General features: G+C 52.4%; 1 protein-coding gene across 2 annotated transcripts in view; it reads right to left on the bottom strand.

Annotated features, from left to right (window-relative positions):
- Positions 1-7,702: 7,702 nt before the first annotated feature.
- Positions 7,703-12,535, bottom strand: part of Rimbp2 (RIMS binding protein 2) — a 74,092-nt gene continuing 69,259 nt past the window's right edge. For both annotated transcript variants that reach the window (XM_076866340.2, XM_077105161.1), the window contains 3 exons: positions 10,813-10,884; positions 8,763-8,897; positions 7,703-8,310 (listed from right to left, as the gene is read on the bottom strand). In XM_076866340.2, the coding sequence (XP_076722455.1) occupies positions 8,287-8,310; positions 8,763-8,897; positions 10,813-10,884 (231 nt within the window). In that variant the 3' untranslated portion in view covers positions 7,703-8,286. The remainder of the gene's footprint in view (positions 8,311-8,762; positions 8,898-10,812; positions 10,885-12,535) is intronic.

The raw sequence follows: 12,535 nt of genomic DNA, 5'->3' as shown, positions 1-12,535 counted from the left end.
TCCTGCTGTCACTGGCTTCTTTCCTTGGTGCCTCTGCCTTGCGGCTGCAGTCAGACACCAGTGCTGGCAGTGTTCCTGGCACGGCAGAGCTCAGAGGCTGCCCTGGAGCTCCCCCTGCCTGCAGCTGCACTTTCTGTCTCTACTTCACTCTCAATTTTGTTTTAATTCCAGTTCAATTTTTCTTGACCCACAAATTAATTTAGCAATGTGGTGGTTTTTTGGGTTTTTTTTGTTATTTCTAAGTCCGTGGGAAGTTCTGTTGTCTATCCCCCTCTCAGTCGCCAGGGTTGGTTCACCCTTTCGTCAAGATCCAGAGCTCCTAATGGAACAGTTTTTATGAAGTGGCAGGCAGGTTGAGCTGCAGCATCCTGGTGCTGTGGTGAGTGTGGGTGGCACTTTCCTAGCGTACCGGTGCTGCTCGGCTCCATGTCCTCAATACTACAGGTGAAATGGAAACTCAGTTCCTGATGTTTTGATACCTGAGCTTTAAGTGTAGTGAATTTCAAAACAGTGTCTGTGTCTTGCATATGTGCATGTCTTTGAGCAGAGGCACTCTCCCTGCCTGTCCAAGAGAAGTGCCTACAAACCACTGGGGAGGTGGAATGGCACGTTCCTCCAAGGCAGGGTGCTGACTTGCCACAGTCCAGATGGCCAAGCTAAGGTGCTGCTTTGTGGCAAAGCCCAGACAAGGCTGCTGCCACTGATGAAATGTTTGTCGTCTCGTCTCAGGTGTCCCCTGCTCTCTGTCGTCGCGGGGACCTCACCTGCCCCGTTGGAACATGGGCAGCTAGCTCTCCCACCCAGCACCACACCCTTGGTTCTAATCAAGGCTTTCTCATGGGACCTGACCCAGGACCTGTTCGTCTACCCTTATCCTGCGGTCCTGCAGGCTCTAGGAGCCCAGCGTGGTGTCCACTTACAGCAGTAGTGACCACGTCTTATACACCTGATAAAAGTTTAAGTTAAAAATGACCCTGAGTACAAGGTGGCTGGTGAGGGGGTTGTGAAGACACGGAGTCGAGGCTGACGGTGAGGAGGGGAGGACACCTGCTGGTCCAGGGCAGTGAGGAGGGGCCGGGGATGCGGCTCAGGACGGGGCGTGAGGCCACACACATACACAAAAAAAGACTGAAGGAAAGATGAAATCAAAGGCCCACAAAGCGAGACTGAGCAGGTATGAGCAGAGCACTGTGTGACAGAGGGCCGCCTGTGGGCTTTTCAAGGCTCATCTTTTTTTTTCCCTGAGACACTTTGCATACGAGATGTGGAGGGCGAAGCGTCCTGAGTGCCGACCTCCACGACCCTGGGGCACTGTGGCCCTTGGGAGCGGGCAGCCTGCAGGGCGCCCCAAGCCAGAAGCACTTCATCTCACAATGGCCAGAGTGAGCACGCACAGGACAGTGGCCCTGTGTGTATGTGTCTAATAAGGCAAGGCCAGTTAGCAGGTTTGCTCAGAGGGACAGGTCAATGTCCTATGGTGGTTGGAGACTTTACCATCACATCCCCAGAGACATTACAGGAGAGAGAAGAACCAACCAGCAAGGATATGGGAAGCTCTCAAGATGCATTGCTCGACATGGTCAGCCACTGGAACAGCATTCTTTCCCACGTGTGTGGAGGACCCCAGGGCAGAGCCCTGCTGAGCCACAGAGCAGGTCCTGGGCAGGGTGTGTGGGCTCTGTACCACTGAAGAATTAAAATGGGATCGGTGACAACTATGAAATTTCCAAATATTTTAAGACAAGATACTTCTGGATAACCCTTGGGTCAACGAGGAAATTCCAGGACAGGACAGGATGGCCATGGGAATAAGGTCAGAATGTGAGCGATGGGCTGAAGCTCTGGCCAGAGGAAATTCTGATTTTAAATATTTTTTTAAAAATAGAAAACTTGAAATTCAGCAATTGAGAATTTTATCCCTAAAAACAAAGAAAGTGGAAGGGAGAGAGCAGCAGAGCTACGTGGGAAGGCCGTGGCAGGGCGGCCCTGAGCGTGGCCCCGTGCCCGGCCCCGTGGCCCACAAGGGTGACGTCCCGCCAGGCCAGAGGCAGGCGGACCAGACCAGCAGCACAGGGTGCCTGCTCTGGTCCTGCTGCGTCCTGGGAGACCCTGACCCATCCTGACCTCACCTCTGCCACAGCCATTGGGGTCCTGGGGTGGGGGCAGGAGGCTGCTGCGTGGTTGAGGGTAGGGCCACCACTGACTGCTTGTTCTCCTGCATGAGGAGTGCTGTTATGCCTTCTCCCACTGCTGCTTCCACCCTTCTTTGAGGTCAGTTGTCATGGCCCTTGGCTCCTCCTGCCTCACATCTGTCACCTGCAGGCCTTGGGCTTGGCCTGCTGCTGACCTTCCTCTGCTGACCACATTCTGCAACACCTGCTCCCCCAGCAAAAAACTGGGACCCGCAGACGGCCGGACATCCCCTCCTTCCCAACAGCCCTCCTGCATAGCCCAGGGGCCATCAATGGAAACTCTGCCAGACAGGCACCTCCAAAGGTCTCACCTGCCTGCCCTTGCCCCTCCCACGGAGCTCCTCGGAGGTGCTGCACCTCCGTACGATTGGCCCTCCCACCCCTCCCTGCTGAGGTTGCTGGGGAGGGAGACTGACAGGCCATAACACAGTGCTTTGCCAAGCAGCAGAAGAGCAGCCGGGGAGCCCTGGGTTGCCAGTCTGCCTCCTGGGACAGGGAATGGCAGTGAGGTGGTGGTGGCTGTCACTGGTGCCTCAACCCCACCCCTCCCAGGGTAGAAAGAGCTTGTGACCAACATCTGGCAGGAACTCGGTTGTCTTCAGTGTCTCGCTGGAGATTCAGAGCAGCTGAGATGGTCGTCACCTGCCATCAAAAACCCAACTATTCTCCAATCCCGTCAGGCAAAGGGTTGTGAGCAAAGGAACGGAGGTGGCGTCTGCCTTATTAACGTGAGTTTTTCTAAACAATCTGCAGACCAAGTTGTGCAGCGCTGATGGGCAGCGAGGCTGAATGAGAAGCCCCAGCTGTGGTACCAACCCATGGAGTAGGAGCTCTCCTGCCAGGGAGAAGGGAGCAGATGTGTCCAGCTGAGCCCAGGGTGGGTGTGGCTTCAGCACCCCTCCTTGTCGCCCGTCCTCCCTGTCACTGTGGCCAGCTCCCTGGCTCGGGTCTTGGGAGATGTCCTATTCTGACGAGTGGCTGCACTGGGCCTGATTAGCCAGGCTGCCCCCGTGTACTTTGTTAATTTAATGGTTATCACTGTTGTAATAAAGTTGTCATAGGACCTGAGGTGGTAAACCCTCCTGAATCCCTCTTTGAGTTGGATTCCTAGATGTGGGATTCACCTAAAGGTCACATACACTTGTCCTGCTCTGGAGAGTGGGTGGCCACATGTGGGAGAAACGTCACAGAGGTGTCCAGCCTGCCCGGCCAGAGGCTTGCATCCTGTCTGTATTTTCACCTTCAGATCTGCTACCTTGGCATTTGCTACTTCCCAGCTCGGGCTGATGTGCTTGCACAGGGCTTCCAAAGGACAGCAGGTGGAAAGCTCCACCCAGGGAGGGTTTCACACCTGGACTACATTTATTTTGCATTCTTATATTAATTTCATTTCCACACTTGACTCACCATCTTTCTTTGGACTCATCTGTTTTTGTCCTAAGATCTCATTCTGGTGACCCAGGCCCTCTTCGCCACAGTGTAGCAGCTGCAGGAAGTGGCGAGAACCCAGCCCACAGGAGCAGCCTGCAAGGGCTCACAAGCCAGCAGCCCCATGGGCAGCTGCACTCCTCACAAAGGGGACCTTGTTTCAAAATGGAAAATGTTTAGAAGTGTGTCTTCCTCCTCTTGATGTTGATGAGGCTTCCAGCACAGCTGACCAGTGGTCTGTCCTTCCCTCTGCCATAGGGCCGAGGTCTGGTCCTGGGTGGCAGCCTATAGGCAGGCTTCCCTTGGGTACCAGAGCTTCCAGGCCAAGCCCTCCCCTGCCAGCCTTTTCGCCCACTCAGAGCCCCAGAAGGAGAGAGGTGAAAAGTTTCTGGAAGGATAATATATCGGGGGTTGTTTTCTTGTTTTTTATTTTTAAGTATAGTTACTTTTCAAAATAAGGAATAACTCTGGGCATAACACTGAAGAGTTTTGAGTTTTCTTCAAGTAGATAGGTAAGTGTACTATTTGAAAGTATCATCAATAGAATAGAAAATCTTTAGGTAAGTGATTTTAAAATAGAATTTGGGGGAGCAGGATGCTCCTCTAATCCAAGCAGCTCGGGGTTGGGCAGGAGGACAGGTTCCAAGCCAGCCTGGGTGACTTAGTGAGGCTCTGGCTCAAAGTACTATTTAAGAAGGGCTGGGGATGTGGCTCCATGGTAGAGCACTCACCTAGAGTGCATGAAGCCTGGGTTCTATTCCCAGTAATTCAAAATACTTCCCCCAAATTCATTTAAAAATCTTGAATGAAAGTCATAACAAAATTAACCGGAACTTTGATATAGTTGTTGGCCATCCAGTGAAAATTGTCTTTAAGGTCGAGGGCAAGAATGCGGGGGGCATTCTGGGTGGAAGAAGCACTCTGCTCTCAGGTGGGAATCAGGGGTCAGCAGGCCTGTCCTGAAGCGCACGATGGCTTCAGACCTGGGAGGCAGGGCAGTGCTGGAGGCCCAGCGTGCCGTGCTCTCCGCTATGCGTGGTGCAGGTCGGCTCCCCTGACAGGACACACCCCAGCTGGCACAGGGTCCTGAGGTTGGCTGGGAAGGGGATGGATGTGATGAAGCTGTCCATGCAGTGCCACCTCTGCAGGACACTGGCACCCACAGCCACTGGAGCAATCCAAGTCCTGCTCACTGGGACATGGCGCCTGACCATAGGTTTGTATTTTAGGGAATTTGAAAATCTCCCCAAAGATTTGGAGAAACACGTCCTGGCTATGTGAGTGAGGGGGACAGAAGCTGTCCTGGCACCACCCAGCGAGCCCCTAGCCAGGGTGGAAGGCATAGCTGGTCATGGGCGACTGTGTGGCCCTCTGAGGCATCAGATGTGGCCTCACTGCCTTGGAACCATATGGCAGCGCCTGGCCACCGTGTGCTGGTTTCAGCTCTTAGTTCAAACCATTCCTTGTACCTGGAAAATAGTAAGTAGGGCTCTTAGGGAAATCCTGTGTATGGGAAGCTGCCTCCTGTTGTGCTCAGCTCCCAAGTGGCCAATCCCAAGTGGCCAAGGAACAGCAGGACTCCACTGACTGGCTTCTCCTTGGCCCTCTGCCAGCAGGAGCATCTCCCACCTGACTGTGGCTGTACCTTGGTGCACCAGTGCCAGGACCCCTGTCCAGGGAAAGGGCCCCAGCATTCAATGGGGACCCCTGTCCATGGAAAGGGCCCCAGCACTCGATGGGGACCCCAAAATGTAGGTCAGCATTACCTTTGGAAGAAAGTCCCAGAAAAGGTGAGGCTCGAGCATCTTCCCGAGCATGGAAGAGAGAGGACTTTGCCTGTCGTGCCATGACGGGAAATGTCCACACAGACGGTCAACAGCCTTGTACAAAATAACAAATTTTATTTCTAGAAAATATTTTACACTAGCTGTACACATGCACACATCCACACAGTACTTTACCACACATAGAGCAATTTCCTTTGAATAAATCTACTACATACTATTATGTTACAATTTACAAGATAGTTTTGAAGACACAATGGGGAAAGCTTTGTCATTCATTTATAAACCTTCCATAAATTACAAAAGAAAGGCAGTCTGAAAAGTATGTATAAAGAGTAAAAACAATTTACAAGTGGACAAGAATTACAAAATAGTAACCATCAAATACACCTGCCAGCAACTGGGTAAGTCTTGTTGAAATGCCAATGATGGGGGGACGGGCGGGCTATTCCGGGCAGGGGGAAGGTGGCTGTTTCTGGTATGGCCAGTGGGTGGGGTGGGTGCTGTTTGTGTATGCAGCTTCCTGTTGAGGGCTTGGGTGTGGCCTTTTGACAAATAGTGTAACAGAAACATGCCACAATATAACACTGGAAGCCAATATCGCCACTTTCTGGCAGGTCGGACACTAGTGCTTTTCCAGACAGAGGTGCTTTCCCGCCCTGGCTCTGGGGTGCCTGGCTCTGGGATGCCTGCTGGGTGGGCGTTGTGTTCTCGGGCTTGCCCAGAAAGCCTGGGACAGGACCTGAAGCTACACAGCTGTGGGACTGGCCATTAGGCCGGGTTGGGGGTGCAGACCAGGAACGACAACACAGACCAGTAGACACTGCGGTTTTATTGGACATACAGACCATGTGCGTTCATAAGGCAGAACATCAAGGCGAGTCAGACGAGGAAAGTGACAGTTATGTTTATGAGGAAAGCGCTTTGGACAGGAGGAGAGTTGAACCTCGTTCCTCTAAGGATAGATGGCAAATGCACAGAGCTGGGTTACAGGTGGGCAGCGGGCGGCCCAGGGCCCCGCTTGGCAGCAGGACACCCGCCCCGCCTCCCGAGCCAGACTCGGGCTGGGAAAGGGGGCGACAGCCCCTCTGCTCCCGCGGTGGCTTAGGGTGGTGGTGGTGCAAGAGCATTTCTCTACTGGTGTCGGGAGGAGATTGTGTTTTAGGAAGTGCTTGAGTCGTGAGAACCCTAGTTTGGAATCAAAGAGAATCACAGGGACTCGGCGGCTGTCCACAGCACAGGGGTCATTTCACCGCGCCCAGCCTCGCCAGCAGCGTCTTGCCTTTGGAGAGAAGCCCCCTTTTCTTTCTTGAGGACATTTCCCTGCCTTTCCCGGGACCACCAGAACCCATAGATGACGTAGGTGACCCCGAATGGAGATGGGCTGTGGGGGATGGAGCTCTCCTTGCTGGCCCTGAACCCTCAGGAGGAACCTAGTAGGTACATTGTGACAGTTTGAGTGCGTGAGCGCCAACAATAGCCATTCACTCGGTACCGCGCGCCGCCCCGGCTCCCGCGCTGCCTTCAGTCTGCATGTGCTATGAGCGGCACACGCCCGCTCCCAGGGCACCCTGACAGGTCTGGCGTGGTTAGCCTCCCATGTCTGCACTGGGAGAGGGTGGCCACCGCTTTGGTAAACAAAGCTGGGTCACATTGACCGAATTCAGACTAAAAGCAGGGAAGTGCTTTAAATGAGATTGATAGCAAAGTTGGCCAAGTACCCATCAGTCGTCTTAAAAGCAAAAGTTCTTACAGGGAGTTTGGGTGCATTTGGAAACTACTTGGTTATATAAAACCCTGATGCTGTTGAGTGCGTTCTTGGATTAGTTAGGATACTGTAGAAACATTGGAGATGGCACACTGGTTGAAAGAAATAAAAACTAAAATGAACCTTAATTACAATCAAAGAAAGCTTAAAGGCCCTTATTTATGCTTCTATTGTTCGCACATAATTGCACATCTGTCACCGGCATATGGCCTGTGGAGTGTTTCCATAGACTCCAGGTGCTTATCAACCATGCTTAGGAGGGCGGGGCTTTGTTCCAATGTGCCAGGTGGCAACTTTGACTTGTGACTTTCTGCGGTTGGGTGCATGCCTGGGATTGCATGACTCCTTCCCCAACCTCTCCAGAGCAGACCCCACTAAGTGGGCCTCACTGTGCAGCAGGAAAAGGACAGGAGCCAAGGGCTTCAAGCTTGCTTGGATTCAGAATCAAGGTCTAGCCCTCATGGAAACACCTAGGGATGCATCCCAAAGCACACCTGAAGTTGCGTCTCCTGCCCCCAGTGCAACCCTCGGAGCTGCACGTCCCTGGAACGTGGTATTGCATTGGTACCCAGGCCTGGCTGCGTCTGTGCCGACGCTTGCTCCTCAGGGGAGGTGTGGTCTCTGGCGCTCAGGCTGGAGCCCGCACCACCCCTGTGTTCACCACTCATCTACTTGATCTTGAACTAGAGGTGTTTGTTTTTGGTTTTATTTTTAGGAAAAATCCTATGGTAAACGTACTGGTTAACTTGTGCTTTTTCCAAGGGTGGCTAACAATGCAATATGCAGCTTTGAGGAAGAGCAGACGTTGGAATTCTATGTAAACAGACAACTGGCTTATAAGAAATATGTTCCCAATGTCGGCCTTTCAAATGCTCTTAATGAAAATAGCAGGAAATGATCATTAAAGCTGATTGTTTCACTACAAATTCAGTTGTTTACAACTGAGGCCGAGGGATGTGCTAGCACTTTAGGTCCAGTGTTTTTTGAGACATATTTCTTTCCTCTCTAGGCCACAGTGAAGCTTAAGTCTACCGCACTGGTCCGTTAGGTAGCTTAAGTCGGCATCTCGCTAGGTGTCTCCGGCTGCTCACTTACGTGAAGGCTACATGCCTGATTAGGGTGTGAAATGAACGCTCTTCTTCGGTGTCCAAGCAGATGACGAAGAAATAAAGATATAGACGTAAAATATGACAGATAAGAACTCGTGGTGATGGCGTAAAGTAAAGATGAGACACTAAATGTGAATGCGGCCTCTGAGCGAATGTGCTGCAGTGGCCTCTGACCCTCCCTAGGAGGCCTGGGCTCCTGACCAGGGCGGGGAACCGTCCCTGTCCCGGCCTCACTCCAGCAATTGAAATGTGCACCTGTCGTGTTGGGCAGGGTCGTCCTGGGGTCAAGGTGGACCCTTGGGAACTTCAGGGGTCTTTTGTGTGAAATAAGGTTTAAGATCAAGCACTGGTAGGCCCGACCCCATGGAGGGGCAGAGAGGAAGGCATTCAGGGCATGTGCTTTTGGCCCAAGATGCAGAAACATGAATGATCATCCGCACATGGCAGGGGCGGGGCCCAAGAGGCTGGGGGTGGGGCTTACCCTTTTGGCCTTGGAGCGCGGGGGTGCGTCTTGAGAGTAGGGGGACGGGGCGTCGGAGAGGTAGACTTCCACGTCCTCAGGCACTTCCTCCAGGAAGTTGGAAGGCACCAGGCCTTTCAGCCCATTGAGCTCCCCCTGGAAGCAGAGGCGGGGAGGTCAGAAGAACCACCTTGCCCCCAGACCCCCTTCTTACTCTCATGAGGGGAGCACGGCCCACAGGACAGCAAGATGGGTTCATCCTTGTCAATAGTGGCATCTCCCAGGAACAGCCTTAGCAAGAGCTCAATGCAGGGTTGTCTTCCAGAGAGGTCTGGAGGAGCGGGCCTGAGCTGGCCCTCAGGTCTGCTCGTCTCCTTCAGTGGGTCTCCAGCCTGGCTGACCCTGGGGCCCCTCAGGAGCCTGCAGTATCCCACAGCTCAGAAACACTGACCCAGGCTGAGGATGTGTCCGTCGGGAGCAGAGCAGGAAGAGTGAGGGCCAGGCTTACCCTCCCTCCCACAGGTGAATGTGTTCTCAGACTCAGGCCACAAGGCAGGCGGGAGTCTGCAGGCATCTCCTCAGGTGGCTGCTCCAGAGGGGCACCCATCTTCCAGGCCCTTCTCCTCTGACATACCTATGCATGTGTCTGGCTGCTCGCTGGACACCAGGACATAGGGCTTGGAGCCTACTTGTCACTTCTCCCAGTCCCCCCAAACACCAACCTGCCCTGCAAGTGCCGAAACCCAGTTCAGAACAGTGTGGTGGCCCCAGCACTGAGGGGACTGAGGCAGGAGGACCACTCGAGGCCAGCATGGGCAACAGAGCCAGACCCCATCTTAAAAGGATGGTCTCTACAACATGGAGCTCTGCTTCCTCACAAGACAGAAGTGGCCCTGCTGCGTGGAGGTTGAAAGCTTCTGTCCATGCAAGGACACAGTTGACAGCAACAGGCCATCTGAAGGTCCAATTCTGTGCACACACTTGAACTAATGGAAGGTGTGTTTTCACACAGGTGCGTACCTTTTTAAAAATCAGCTCAAGAACCAGAAAAGCAAATGAAGCCTGTACAACTACATTCCTCAAGAGACAGTGGACCTAACAGATTTTTAAGCATAATCTAATCTTCTTCTAGTAATAGTGCTTCCAATGTCAATCTATTTCAGAGCCCAAGAAAAGAGAAAAGGGAAGCTCTTTAACTCAATCAGTAACTCTAGAATAATCCTGAAAATAAAGGCCACAGCAGAGAGATCACAGACATAACTTGTGAAGAAAATGCCAGAAGATCAAATTTAAATGCTTTAAAAATAACCATATACCCCTAGGTGACCATGGGCTCTTCAGGGAGGAGGTGAACCCTACCCCTAGCAGCCCTTCCCTTCTCTCCCTGAGGGAATATTAGAGAAATAACCACAGGGGCAGGAAAGGAAGGCACCCAGCATGTGAGGTGGGGGTGGGGAGGCGGGGGGAGGGAGGCGGGGGAGGGGAGGCTGGGGGGGGGGGTCGTGAGAGGTCCTGTGGATCTGGACTGCCCACAGGTCAGCTGCAGGGCAGGTGGGGAGCGCTAAGACCTCGGGGATCTTATCCACCTCTTGAGTTCTGCTTATTGGTTTCTTACTTTCTCGGTAAGATTAATTTACCACCTACAAATAGATAGTCTAGAAAACTAAATTATTATGTAAATGTTTGGATGGTGAAAATTTTAAAGTGTCAGAAAATAGAATGTTTTTATTTTGTCTACATTTAGATACATGGAAAATACCATTATTAGCAAACAAGAAGCAGTGAAGAGTCAGCTTTTCTGTTACGTGCAAGTGGGGCAGACTCTCCAGCTCCTAGTAACACTAACATATGCATCTTGCCTGAGAGTGATGAGAGAAAGGAGGACAGGCTGTAAGAGGCACAAAGTGAATGAGGAGGAGCTTCTTTTAAAGTTGTAGATGGACAAGATATCTTTCTTTTTTTATGCAGTGCTGAGAATTGAACCCAGGGCCTCACATGTGCTAGACAAACGCTCTACCACTGAGCCACAACCCCGGCCCAGAGGTGGTGCTTCTTGATTAGAAACACTTACATAATAAAATCCATCTTCATCGATTTCACCAAAAACAGTGATAATATCTCCCGTGCAAAACGTAAGTTCAGCCTACAGAGAGAAAATAAAATGCACAGCATCTTGTTACAGGAAGTTGTTTTTGAAAACAAGTGGCTCGTATTACTGAGAACCATCCTTCAATCACACAAGGAAGCCAAGTACAAAGCTAATGGAGGCTCCTGCTCAGTCTTCTAGAAAGTTCTATACCTCAGGATGATGTCCACCTAGAAAGAAATGTCTGCAGGGCTTTGGTTCCTGGATGATTTTCAAGAGCACTTCCTTCCCCACTGGTGATACAGCTTTAAAGCTGGCCATATGGCCCTGAGGACTGATTGTGGGGGCACTCCTGTGAGCAAGGGTGGCCACACAGACACCTCGCTGAGCATCAAGACTCCTGCTCCATGACGGACGGAACTCAGTGCCTGTGTGCATCAGCCCAGAGACAAAATGCTGGCCACAGGCCCCTGTCCTTAGGAATCAACCGTCTCACATGTTTAGACCCCAGAAATGGGGACCAGAGGGACAAGCCCAGTAGGGGATACCAAAAATGAGTAAATACATAAAGATTCGACTTCTAAACACGAAGGTGAGGAATCAGGCTGTGCCTGGTATGGGGGGGGATCTGGGCCTGTGCTTCCTTCACAGGGCAGATCCCACAGGATGTGCTTTCCCGTGGCTTGGCCTCAGCTCAGTGGACACGTGCACTTTTTCTTTCTTTCCTAAAGGAAATGTGCACCCTAAATTTCCATTTGGGGATGGCACAGGAGTACGTGGCCCTGGGCTAGGGTTTGTCAAGCAGAGCAGCCCCCTTCACTCCAGCACCTCCAGCGAATGCCAGGAGCCGCAGTGCCCCCACGCCCACTCGGGCCAGGCATCCTGCTGCACTCACACCTGTGAGGAAGCGCGGTGCACACACCTGGCACCCTGACAGAGGAGTTCTGTGGCGTCCATCACTATGAATGTGGCTCTTAACAGGGGCACACAGCAGGGCTGTGCCAGGTAGGTGGAGCCACACACTGGCTTTCACCCTGCACTAGGCACAGCACTGTGAAACACGGGCACTGATTACCCCCCCCCAGAATTCCCTGTGGACCACAGTTGAGCATGGGCGAAGGGGTCTGCTGTAACCTGGGGCTGCTAGGGTCAGGAAGGACTATGGTGGCTATGGAGGACGACAGTGTCCTGGGGGTCTTGTGCGTCTATGGGGGTGACTGTAGTTATAGGGGCTATTATGGTTATGGGGCCTACTGTGGTTATAGGGGCTATGGTGACTATAAGGGCTACTGTGGCTATGGAGTTTGCAGAGGCTGGGGGCTAGAGTGGCCTTGTAAACTGCTGTGGCTATGGGGCACCTGTGCTTAGGGGGCTACCATGGCTATGGGGACTACCATGCTATGGGGTCTGCTGTGGCTATGATAGCTATAGTAGCCTTGCAAGTTACTGTGGCCTTGTGGACTACTTGGCCATGGGGTCTGCTGTGGCTCTGAGGCCACTGTGGTTATTGAGTTACTGATGCTACGGGGGCTGCTGTGGCTAGAGGGTCTGCTGTGGTTATGGGATCTACAGGGGCTCTAGTGACCTTCTGGGCTACTTGTCTACGGGGTCTGCTGTGTCCATCCAGTCTGTTGTGGCTATGGGCACTACAGTGGGTTGGGGGTATTATGGCTATGAATTCTGACATCTCTTATTGGGGAACCTGTGG

This window comes from Callospermophilus lateralis, chromosome 1 (assembly GCF_048772815.1).
Source record: "Callospermophilus lateralis isolate mCalLat2 chromosome 1, mCalLat2.hap1, whole genome shotgun sequence".
Classification (NCBI taxonomy): domain Eukaryota; kingdom Metazoa; phylum Chordata; class Mammalia; order Rodentia; family Sciuridae; genus Callospermophilus; species Callospermophilus lateralis.
The sequence above is the reverse complement of the archived record's forward strand: the minus strand, read 5'-3'. Positions and strand labels throughout refer to the sequence as shown.